At 34.7% G+C, this 12715-nt stretch overlaps 2 protein-coding genes across 4 annotated transcripts; both read left to right on the top strand.

The window, feature by feature from the left end:
• Positions 1-728: 728 nt before the first annotated feature.
• On the top strand, positions 729-3287 carry LOC107832070 (uncharacterized). 2 transcript variants are annotated; one of them, XM_016659875.2, is made up of 2 exons: positions 730-1548; positions 1699-3287. In XM_016659875.2, exons 1-2 carry the CDS (start codon positions 1300-1302, stop codon positions 2746-2748), a joined length of 1299 nt encoding a protein of 432 aa, XP_016515361.1. In that variant the 5' UTR covers positions 730-1299; the 3' UTR covers positions 2749-3287. The 2 variants fall into 2 exon arrangements, with proteins under 2 accessions (XP_016515360.1, XP_016515361.1); XM_016659874.2 differs by having other exon boundaries at positions 729-3287.
• Positions 3288-6981: 3694 nt separating this feature from the next.
• LOC107832072 (SNAP25 homologous protein SNAP33) lies at positions 6982-12655 on the top strand. 2 transcript variants are annotated; one of them, XM_016659882.2, is made up of 7 exons: positions 7120-7178; positions 7652-7728; positions 8431-8979; positions 9461-9554; positions 9693-9823; positions 12005-12102; positions 12342-12655. In XM_016659882.2, exons 3-7 carry the CDS (start codon positions 8488-8490, stop codon positions 12439-12441), a joined length of 915 nt encoding a protein of 304 aa, XP_016515368.1. In that variant the 5' UTR covers positions 7120-7178; positions 7652-7728; positions 8431-8487; the 3' UTR covers positions 12442-12655. The 2 variants fall into 2 exon arrangements, with proteins under 2 accessions (XP_016515367.1, XP_016515368.1); XM_016659881.2 differs by lacking the exon at positions 7652-7728 and having other exon boundaries at positions 6982-7178.
• Positions 12656-12715: the final 60 nt, after the last annotated feature.

The raw sequence follows: 12715 nt of genomic DNA, 5'->3' as shown, positions 1-12715 counted from the left end.
ACTGCTATCAAAGCCTAGGTTTGGCGAGACAAGTATGGCTATGGCCGAGTGATGGTGCGGGACTCGGTTTGCTTGTACTTATGAGCTTGGAGATGCGCACACAAGAAGAACTAGTTGCAGGCTTCGCTTGTCATAAATAATCTGACGATGCGACTTGGCTCAAAGCGTATAATATCACACCATATTAAAAATATATTTAAGTTGATTTTAGCCCAACAAGCGCAATTCAAACGATGCGACTTGGCTCAAAGCGTATAATATCACACCATATTAAAAATATATTTAAGTTGATTTTAGCCCAACAAGCGCAATTCAAACAATATACTAGTAGGCTATTGCTCTATTTTTCAGGCTATCCTATAATGCTCGTAAAAAAATTAACTCTAGGTTAACTTAACCTAATAAAATAAGGTGAGTTATTTATTATTATAACAATACAATGTAAATTTTTTGTCACTATGTAAAATAGAGTAAGAGCTTGATTTATACTATATACAGCGATTGAGTTAGTAAGTGAAAAAAGAGTTGTTAAGTGAAAAAAGAGTTGTTAAGTGAAGAAACCGCAAAGAAGGGAGCTGGCAGGACCTACAAGTCTTTGGAAAAATAGAATAATTAGGAAAATAAACAAGAAGACCAGAGAGTGGAATTTTTATTTATTTTTTCTATCACTTGAAGTTGTGGGCTTCCTTAATAGAAAGACAAAGGGAAAAAATAGTTATAAACAGTTGTTTAAGTGTGTTTGAGCAGGAGCTAGCTAAGGTCAGTTCAGCCACAGAGATGCTCAAATGTCAACCGTTGGATTTGGGTTAGCGTAGGATTCTCAATTAATTACACGTGTTACTACCATCTTCCCCTTTACCTCTTCTTTTTATCTTTTGCTTCCATGCATGGTTTTGTCCTCCTAATTCCAAATTTAGCATTGTAAATTGCAAGAGAGAGAAACTCTAGAGAGACAGTAAACTGCTAGTACTTTAAATTTTCTTCTCTTCTTTTAGTAGCTTGTTTATTCACCAGCTTCTTCAGCTCTCTTTTCTTGCCTGGTAGATCTTGTTATTGATCAAAAATTCATTTTTTTTGAGCTAAAAGTTCAGAATTCTGAAACCCCATTTCATATTTCAGCTTCTTATCTGGTTTATAATTGGTTCTGTTTTTTCTTGGTTGACTCTATATCATTAGCTTGTTGGTTTAGTACAATGGTATATAGAGTTGAAGCATATCTGTGAGGAATACTAGTTAAAGTTTGGTTTTTTTCTTGATCATCAGATTGGATTCTTGTTTCTTGAATTTTCATTAAATTCAATGAAAGAAGATCAAGAACTGAAGTATGTATGCAAATTTTGCAACAAAAGTTTCCCTTGTGGTAGATCCTTAGGGGGTCATATGAGGTCTCATTTGATCAATTCTTCCTTTGATCAGACTAAAAAGAAGCTTCCATCTATTGAAGCAAGTTCTCCTATTGCTGATTATGGTCTAAGGGAAAATCCAAAGAAAGCTTCAAAATTTGCTGAGTCAAGTGAAGATACTAATTTGGTTCCAAATCAGATTAAGGTATGTAAAGAATGTGGCAAAAGTTTCCAATCTTGGAAAGCATTATTTGGCCACATGAAGTGTCACTCAGAGAAAATAATATCATATATGAATAGTACAGTAGAAGAAGATTCTTGGAACAATGATGCTAATTATGCAATTCACAAACAGGTTATGGATATTCAATCTGATACTGAAACAGCAACTCCCAATAAGAAGAAGAGATCATCAAGAAAGATTAAAAGGTACATAACAACTACAACTTCCTCTACTGTAACTGAGATTGAACAAGAACAAGAGGAGGTTGCTATGAGTTTGATTATTCTTTCAAAGGATTCAGGAAATTGGGTTGGCCTAAATCTTTTTACTGATGAAAATGGGAGTAAGATCTCCAAATGTAAAGATGGTGAATTGGTCAAGCTGAAGAAAGTCAAAAATGGGAAGCCAGAACAAGGTGAGAGCTCAAAGTCAAATGCTAGAGCTCTTAGGATTCCAAGAAATGGTTACAAAATGGACAAATCAGAGGAATCAGATGATAAGCAAAAGAAGATTAAAGAGGATAAAGAAAATAGATTTGAGGAGTCTCAAATTGAAGTTCACTACAAATTAGACAAAGGGAGCTATAGCAAGAAAAGAAACTTTGAAATGAATGAGTGTGATATTAGTGTAGATAGCAACACAAAGAAACTAAGAGATCATGATTCTGATTCTGAGAAAAAGATCAAATTTGAGTGTACTACTTGTAACAAGAGCTTTTACTCTTACCAAGCTCTTGGTGGTCATAGAGCAAGCCACAAAAGAACTAAAGGTTGTGAAAACATTACTATTGCGATTGAGCATACGCAAAATCAAGCTGCTGATAACAAGCTCACAAACACAAAGAATAGCTCTAATGACAGTACAATTGATGAATTTGGTGAAAAGGTTGAGACAAGTTCTGTGTCCAAGAAACTAAAGGGGTATGAGTGTCCAATTTGCTTCAAGATTTTCCAATCAGGACAAGCTTTAGGAGGTCACAAAAGATCCCATTTGATTGCTAAGGCCAAAAGCAACAACCAAGCTGTTATATTACAGAAACCAACACCAGAAATCAGAGACTTTTTGGATCTTAACTTGCCTGCTCCAGTTGAAGAAGAGAGCAGTGAACATGTTGGGTTCCAAACATGGTGGATAGGAAGCAGCCACAAACATGAGCAACTAGTGGGCCTAATTTCTAACTGAATCTGGTTCCACCATTGGAATCAGTCATTCATGCTTGCATCAGAGTAGACTGCCTACATCAGACCCCTTGGGGTGCGATCCTGCGTGAATGTGGGATGCTTCGTGCACCGGGCTGCCCTTTTATGCATCAAATATTCAAAATTCACTGATCTAACTAATCTGGATTAATGTCACGTAGGACCTATTGAAGGATGGACGTGAGACCTCTCGTTACTCCATTCTTAGAGTACGAACGTGACCATTCTTAGAGTACGAACGTGAAACCTCTTGTTAAGGATTGGAGGGATCTCATGGTTCACACTGGGTTTCAATCTTTCATCCAAGGTTCACAAGTGTACAGATTCATTTAATTCTTTACATAATTGAAGTGTTCAATTCAGAGCAGTAACATTTTGCATTTGGCTCCTTGAGCCACTAGGCACTCTTTTACATTTGCTTAGGGAAATGAATCTTATTTCTACAAGATGTAAACTTGATTTCTATATTGGGTTGATATTTTAATACACTTTAGCTCCTAGTTGAGCTAGACTTGGCATGAAGAGTAAAACTTTTCTGGTATAATTATTATTTTTTCTTGACATTGAAGGGAGATGAATTATGAGGTGTTGAATATGGGATTAGAGTATGAAGTCATGAAGGAGAAAAAGCATTTTTATATTGTAAACAATTAAAGAAAAGGTAGTTGTTTAGGTACCTATCATAAAACATGACAACACATCTCATTATATTGCTTTATCTTAATCCATACTAAATGAAAAGTTATCATACAACAGAGAAATGAAGACTCAGTAGACAGGACCACCAATACTGATTCTCACAAAAAAAAAAAAAAAAAAAATCTCTTATTAGGAGTTTATCCATTGAAAATCTGGGTATTAGACTAAGTATAGGTTGCCAGAAATTCAACTCTTTAGTGTCACTCTTAATATTAAGAGGGCAATAACCACTTTTTCCTCATAGCGAGCACTATTTTGAGCAGAAGTCCAACTTTAAATTTTTAGTCCAAAACTTCATTGATAACTTTACTTTTTACTTTAAACTCCAAACTTAAATTATGGAAAATGATAATGTTTCCTTGTATAACAGTGTTGTGGGCCTTTCTAATCCCCAACTATCCATAACATCATTAACAGGCCCAATAAGCTTGGAGGCATTAAATTCAAGGGAGAATGACAAAAATAGGACATTTTGATATCACTGTTGATTTTTTAATCCCGCTAATCGAAGTTTGGAAAAACTGCCCCATGCCATAATTTTTCTCTAAGTAGAATTTTAAAGCACGCAACAGTTATGGTAGTCATCAGAATTTTATCATAAATTCAGACGAATCACCAAAATTTTCAGCCACAAATTTTGGTAAGCGTATTTTAAAACTATTTTTCTATTTTTTCTTAAGCGAGATCAAAATATAAATAGTGATGAGATTTCGAGTCAAAAAACTTAATTAACAATGTAAACTTAGTAGTTAAGAATTGTTCTATACACTATCATTAATTCTTACTGGTTTCCTGGAAGTTGCTAAGAAACTGCAAGAGCTTCTTTCCCGAAGGGTGTCTTCTAGAGTTTTAGGTGTGCTTCCTCATTTGTACTCATTTCCAATATCTATGTTTGGCTAATAATTAGTTGGTAAAAATGTATTCGCATCGAGTGTTTCTATCCAATCATACATTTTATTTTGGTTAAGTAAATTAATCAGGTGAGAAAGTAAATTAATTAATCATGATTAATTTTGCAAAAATAAATTTATTTAAAAACACATGTCATAACTCTATTGGTTGGTGTAATTATCTGGTGTGGGTAACTTCTTTTTTTTTCTTAAAAAGTGCAATGGATCATTTAGACTTCAATATAAATTATGTGAAAGGAGTAAAGTTAATGAGATCGCAACATATCGTTTTCTTGTTACTTGAAAGTTTTGGTACTCGGTAATGGGGCGAAATTCAAAAATAGCCAGATTTACAAGTAGTAATTGAAAAATAGCCATAATTTCAAAAGTAATCAAAATTTAGTCACTTTTCATGTAAAGATAAATTTGAACGAAAACACTGTGCAAAATCCGAAAAATATTCCAGCATAATATACTGGAGTTCGAATTTTTTACATGTGAGCTTCCAGCATAATATACTGGAGTTTTAGCAGAATATGCTTGAAGTTCATATACAAGTGCTCCAATCTCCAGATATCATGCTGGAACTTTCCGTGTGCTGGAGTTCCAGCATAATATGCTGGAAGTTCATACACAAGTACATCAATCTCTAGTATATTATGCTGGAACTTTCCGTGTTGCAGCAATATAGTAGTTATTTTCCAATGACTTTGTAAATGCTGACTATTTTTCAATTACCGGTCCGAAAACTTACCGTGCTATTTTCACGCGGTAATGTGATACTGATCCATTATACCATGTCAATATTGATTTACAATTGTTGTCGTTAGATATAAGTACTAAAAATAGTAATATATTGGCTTTAATGCACAACTTGCTAATTTGGCAAGTTTAGAGGTTAATATTTTTATTTTTAGGAAATAAAAATACTGGAATTTCTAGACTAATTCAATGCTAATAATTCTAAGTTAAGCAAATGGCAGTGAAGTTCTTACGTGTCAATAAACGCAATGACATTAATACCTGTTTACTTATTCTGCAATCTAGTACCACATCCTTTTTTTCCTGATATACATTTTTACTACTAAAAAGTAAAAAAGAAAAAATATGATCTTTGATGTTTGGTGTTTTCCCCCATATATTTAAAGATATAAGTATTTCAGATTTTTACTAGAATAATGTGGAGTAAAATATGATTGTCAATAGGAAATGAATGAGTATATATAGTTTTTTCTTCAAGTAATTGTTAAGAATTTGTCCTGATTTTTTTATCTTATTTGAATTTATTCTTTTACTTGAAGAAAGGGTAGAATATTAACCATAATTATTTTATTTTTCCTAAAAGAAAAGTATAGATTCTCTTCTATATTTGACAATTTCTTTCTTGTAAAAAAAGCTTGTGGACCTCTATAAATTGAGGATCTCTCCTTCATATATAACACAATAGAATCCACAATGTAGTCATTACGATAGTTTTGTTTAGGGGGAGAATTTATCCTCTCATAAGCTTTTTTCTCTTTGATATTAGTAAATCATATATATGTTGGTCACTTGACCGAACTATATTAATATAGTATGTTTATTTACTATGTTTTCTTTTTTGTCTGATTTATCGTCACCTAAGTTTGTTTTATTAGTTTTCGCATGACGCCTTGTTATTTTCGATCCCCACGATAATATAATACCTTCTGAATTTTTTTTGAAAGGGTTAATTTTCTTGTACTTCTTAAGAAAGAATACTCTAATTCTAAATCACTTTTAGAATAGAGTATATTAAATAGTTTCAACATATTTACTTATATAGGTCAAAACACAATACTCCAGCACTTCCAAAAACAAACTTTATAGCAAAATGATTATTTAATTAGCAAAATGACATGTTAATTAATTTCTTCTGCATTGTACAAGATTATTCATCACATCTAAAGGCTCAAGCAGAGAGTTTCTAGGGAGAAGAATTTGATGTTTAAATTGGAGAGCATGTAGTTTAACTAGACCTTAAGGAAATTAGACTAGTATTTTTCTCTCTTTTCCAAAAACATACTTAATTAAATGTGAGAGATAATCATTCTAATCGAAAAAAGGAAAAACATGGCAGGCAAGTTGATCTCGGCCAATGGGGAGCTAACAGGAGCCAAGGAGGCTAAATTTATTTTTTCCTTTTAAAAATTATACTGTATAAATAAGATAAAAGTGGAGTCTTGGCGTAACTGGTAAAGTTGCTGCCATGTGACCAGGAAGTCACGGGTTCAAGCCGTAGAAATAGCCTCTTGTAGAAATGCAGGCTAAGTCTGCGTACAATAGACCCTTGTGGTCCGGCCCTTCCCGGACCACGCGCATAGCGTGACCTTAGTGTACCGGGCTGCCATTTGTATAAATAAAATAAAAATAATTTTCTTTTCCATATGAACTATTAAATTCTCTTGACATAAGAAAAAAATTCCAATATAGTGTATAAGATTGAGAATGAATTTGGTGAGGTGTAATTGTTTAATTTAAAAATTGATATAAATCACAAGTGTAAATCGTAGGTGTAACTTTTATTTAAAAAAATCAACAAAAGAAAAAGGGAAAAGAAGAAAAAGGAAAGGAAATAAAAGCAGTTGACAAGAGCAGGTCAAGTCTACGTAGGGATACGGAGAGGAAACGGTCCAATTTGTAACACTGTTTGTTGGCTTACTCAAAAAGTCTTAACATCCCCTACTCCACGCTTCTTTCTTCACAAATATCATCCCCTATATATACACCAAACTACAGTTTTTTCAATTCTATTCAATCTTTCTCTCTAGATTTTCTGCATACTTAATCTTCTTTGGATTTTCAGGTAATCTGCACATCACCCACTTCTTTCTTCTTTTGGTTTTATTCTGTGTTTCAGTCATGATATTCCAAATTCAACATATGAATATACTGAGTTTATGTCAAAATATCTTTGTTATTCATATGGGTTAATTGTAACTTCAAACTTTATTACAGTGATATGTTTTTTTTTATTTCTGAAATTATCATTTGGAACTATCATTTCTACTTTTTAGGGAAAACCCCCTATGCTTCTAGCTATCAATCTTGGTTTCTGTTTTGGGTTTTCTTATATGATTTGTGGGTCTTTGAGAAATCAGCATGAAAGCAGTTAGGAATATGACTATATGAGTGGAGGAATATTCTTAAATTTCTGCTTAGCTAAAGGATGATTGCTGTAATTTACTTCTACAGAAGAAATTTGAAATAACGTTTTGTTATTATGGAGATGTAAATAGAACCAGATATGCACCTTAATTTTCGATATTATTCTTGTAGAAATTGGTCCGTGTAGTCGGGGGCGGATTTTGGCTATTTTACCGTGCACGTGAACTCATGATCTTCCACTAAACTAGGTATTTAATTGATCTTATATTATTTGTTTGACCTCATACTCCAAAAAGGTTGAATGGTACACCTGATTGAATGTTGAGTTAATCCAAAGGAACATGAAATCACTTAGTACTTCTTTTTTCTCCCTTCTTCGGTGGTGCACTCATGTTCTCAAAATCCTAGATTCGCCTCTGCTTTTGTTGTGGGATTTTTCTTTCTTTCTTTTTCTCGAATTTTCCTTGGAGAACAGTGTTCCAACTTAGGTCAGCCCGTAGGTTGGAGGTGGAAGCTACCAACAAGCTATCCTCTCTTGTCTGTGTAATTTGTATTTCATCGGTCCAGATAGAGCTAAACAGATATCGAGGATTCAGATATCCAACCACAACTTGCTTGGAATTAAGGCGTATTAGTTTTATTACATTAGAATTGCATACTTGATTTTTGGCTTTTCCATTACTTATTAGTGCTATTTCTCTGTATTCCTGAATATTTGTGTTTTTCCTATCTGAACAAAGCTTGGTTTGAGTCTTTTAGTTGAGATTTATTCTCTCTTAATCTTTTAGCTCCTTGCCAATCGTTGTGTTCAATACCGTTAACTTTCATTTATTTAGTTGATATAAGCAGGGATCTTTAACTGAATTTCCTCCTTGTACGTGTCTCACAGAGACAGACTAACTATTGTTTCTGTGAACGTGCTCATAATTTGATCTTGTGTCTTTCTGCAGATAGTTCCTTAATCTGTAGCAGGTCCCACCCGTGCGGTTGCTTCATATCCATAAAAAATGCATGGTTTTAAGAAGTCTCCTTTACATTGGAATGCTAGAAAAAACTCTGCAGATCCTGCATTCCATGGTAAATCTGGGTCAAATCCCTTTGATTCTGATGATGAATCTGACAAGAGGCAAACAGTCAAACCATCAAGGAGAACATCATCAGAGCCTTCTGTAGCGACCCCAAATTTGAGTGCAAATCCTTTTGATGATGAAGAAATTAAAGAGACTCCTTCACGTGCTTACTCAACTTCGACAGCAAGAAATAAATACAAGAATGATTTTCGGGAGTCTGGAGGATTTGAAAACCAAACTGTAGAGGAATTGGAAGACTATGCTGTATACAAGGCTGAAGAGACTACAAAGTCTGTTAACGGCTGCCTGAAGATTGCAGAAGAGATGCGTGAGGATGCAACAAAAACGCTGATCACCTTACATCAACAGGGAGAACAAATTACAAGAACCCATATGACTGCAGCCAACATTGACCATGATCTTAGCAGGGTATGGTTTGTTTAGTCCGCTGATATCTTATTTGGTTTTCTGCAAAAGCAGAGACAACTGTGGCCAACATTATCATCTATGTTATTGGCTTTAATTAACTGCCCATATCCATTATGTGTTTTATATTTCTGATAATTTTGTTAATCATTTCCTGAAGCAACTATCTTCTCTTATTTTTTTTCTTTGTTTGTTGGGTTTAAGTGATAGTTTTTACTTTCTATTTCATTTGAAGATGAATCTTGTTCGTTTGTCCGATATGCGTCTTTTAGAACGAAATAGATTTTGGTAAGGGTTTTATTAGATCATAAAGAATCTGCTTTACCCTTTACCTAGACGCCCTCGTGCCTTATGTCTCACGAGCTGTAAATTCTTCATTACATGTTTCTTGATTAGGTAGATTTTGCATTTAATTGCTTTCTGCAACTGTTTTGCTATTGTTGCTTGTTATCTTGGGTGACTTAAGTTTGAAATTTTATTTCAGGGTGAAAAACTCGTGGGAAGTCTTGGGGGCATCTTTTCTAAGACTTGGAAGCCAAAGAAGAATCGCGCAATTACAGGACCCGTTATCACAAGAGGTGACTCATTTAATTTTGTTCTTCTCATTCATTTAATACGATTTGATATCTGGATTAAATGTGCACAAGATGCTTAGTAACGGAAAGGTCGTGTCACCTGACAATGATAGCTAGTCTGACACTGTGTTAATGCGGCAGATGATCCAGTTCAAAGAAGGGGGAACCACTTGGAGCTGAGGGAGAAATTAGGATTGAGCTCTGCACCTAAGGCAAGGTCAAGTTCACGAACACCACCCCCAGAACCTGCGAATGCCCTGCAGAAAGTTGAGGTATGTGCATGTGACTTGATACAAGATAGATAATACTGATTTACAAGAACTCTTTTATAAAGTCGTTGAGTGAGTTATGGAATTGACGTTGCATGGAGTAGAAAAGTCAAAGTTGCTCCCTATAGCATTGAATGAAAAGTTAAGATTAAGATTAATATGTGAACTTTCATTTGCCAAAAGGCTTTTTCCTTATTCGTTTTGCCGTGTTTTCATCAGCATGGAGTTATAAGAGTTGTCATCTAAACTTTCAAGGATATCATCTTGCAAGCTATAGTCTTTGATTTGTGATACTTTGTCCTTGAAAGTCATTTTTCTTGCTAAAATGGGCTTGGAAATGAGGATTTGTGACTCATGGTGATTTTAGGAAGAGCTAAGAGAGAAATAAAAAGCATAAAAGAAAACAGACCAGAAATATGCCGTTGTCATTTGTTCACTTTCGGTGTCTACCAACTCCGTTCTGAAATCATTAAAACCATGTAAAGTGAAGATAAGATTTGTGGCATTTTTAAAGCAGTTATTATAGTCTGCTTCAAGTTATTGTGCTTTCACATCCCGTTTTGTAGATGTGGCTCTTGGATGTAAGAGAGTCAGATCCACATATCCAAGTGTATGAATTGCGTGAATTTTGATTTAAAGCATATTTGTCAAACCCTTGATAGGAAGGTATGGAGGTCGAGGATTAGGGTAGTAGAGTAGGTAGTCTAGAGTGTTCATAACAGTAGTATTGGCATGCAGTCTCGTTTTCTATTCGTAGTAAGTTTTTATGACTAGCCGTTGTTTTCTTTCATTGTTGATCACCTTACTATCTTGTTGTTTTTATTATGCTTTTATATGGCTTTTTGTTACTGCCCCTTCTTGTATATATTTTCATTAATGTGGTGCTTATGCTTTCATGAGCCGAGGGTCTTTTGGAAACAACCTCTCTATCCTCACAAGGTAGGGGTAAGGTCTGCGTACACACTACCCTCCCCAGACCCCACAGTGTGGGATAATACTGGGTATGTTGTTGTTGTTGTCAAAGCGGGGGTTGGATATGTATAATTATGCAGGATCAACCGTACCTGTGATTGCACAATAACAACCCTGACAGACTAAAAGAATTATGTAGAAGTGACAATGTGCTTACGTGTCTGAATCTTTCTCGTCTTTCTTTAATTCTATTCTATGATATTTTCGTTTTGGTATATAGATAATAAAATTTTCTCTCTGCAAAGTTAAATGAGGAAATACTAACTAATTTGTTATATACTCTTAATCATCAATATTTCAACTGGTAAATTGCAACTTTAAATGAAAAGGCGAAAATGCTAGAAAAGTGGATGGCAAAGTGAGGAAAGATGCAGAAAGCCACAGACCTAAGTGTGACCAAAACTAATCAATAGGGTATCCTGCATATTGGGTAGTTGTAGTTTTAGTGTGTATGTGGATCTCGGGAACTTCCTCATTTAATTTTTGGTTCCTTATTTCTAACTCGGATATTCACTGAAAACTTGTTTGGTGAGCTAGAAATATAATTCTAGAAACTCAACTTCTCCCGAACTTCATTTAAATGATGAGTAAAGAAATGTGAACGGAGGAAAAATAATAGTGGATTTAACGGGAGGAAATATCCACTTGCTTTTGGAAGAGTGACTTCTATTCGTATTCACGAGGGGAGGAAATATAAGAAAATAGTTGAGCTGATCTCTGAGTGAAACATTGAGAAACAACCTTGTTCCATTTTTAATGTGGCTTATTTATTTTTTATGACGGTGGTGTCCGGACAAGCTTGCGCGCACCTCGATTATTCCACCGTGGATACCTATTACCTCCCACCAGCACAGGTATCGGGTAACTTTGCCCACCAAGGCTCCAAGTGTGGCTTTAAATTTGAGAGAAGTTTCATTTTGGAACCCCAAAAGCTAAACAACAAAAGTAGTAAAACATTGTGATCCTTGCAGTAACTTAGGTTTCTTGAAAAGTTTGCCTTTGTAATGCTTTGGCCTGTTGGACCATGAGACGATACAAATTAGTTCCGACAAAAATTTTAAGTCCTAGTAACAAAACATTGTTTATCCTTTGCTACCAGATTGGAGATGGCTCAGCTCCTCCTTGTTTTTCCCTTTTTCCTTTCTTTCCCTTTTGCATGAATATGAATAGTAATATCATTTAGCTAAGTTACTTCATTTGAAATTTTGACAGCTTGAGAAAGCAAAGCAAGATGATGGCCTATCAGATCTCAGCAACCTGTTGGGGGAGCTCAAGCATATGGCTACGGACATGGGATCTGAAATTGAGAGGTTAGTCTTCCTTTACCTTTCCACTTTCTCCTTATTGTGTTAGTTACTTCTAAGAATTATGTATATGCAACAACTACACCTCAATTCCAAACAAGTTAGCGTGAACTCTATGAATCCTCACTTTCCATATCATTTTATTTAAACCTGTCGCAGTCCAATATTTTTTTGAAAGAACATTCTCTAGCACTAGAATTCTCCACAATTTCTTAGAATTCTGTATATGCTGTTGGATATTACAGGCAAAACAAGGCATTGGATCATGTTGAAGATGATGTTGATGAGATTGCTTTCAGAGTTAAAGGAGCCAACCAGAGGATTCACCGTTTGCTTCGAAAGTAAACCAGTAGACGTCTGTTGGACCTGCTAATAATGAGCTTTCGGATGTCAACTTGCTTCAGTTCTTTATCCTTTCAACTCTTCTGAGCTCTCACAAATCCCCCTTGATTTTAATATTTTGTTATTGTAAATTTCAATTGTACTTTGTATTATGCCTTTACACAACTCTATTACAGTAAACCAAATTTATCGTCTGATATTTGGAAAGTTCAACAAATTGCTGTCCGCATAATGCATCTTTTTCTTCTTTTCGGATAATTTTATGTCCTAATAACGT

This window comes from Nicotiana tabacum, chromosome 22, assembly GCF_000715075.1.
Source record: "Nicotiana tabacum cultivar K326 chromosome 22, ASM71507v2, whole genome shotgun sequence".
Taxonomy (NCBI): domain Eukaryota; kingdom Viridiplantae; phylum Streptophyta; class Magnoliopsida; order Solanales; family Solanaceae; genus Nicotiana; species Nicotiana tabacum.
The sequence above is the reverse complement of the archived record's forward strand: the minus strand, read 5'-3'. Positions and strand labels throughout refer to the sequence as shown.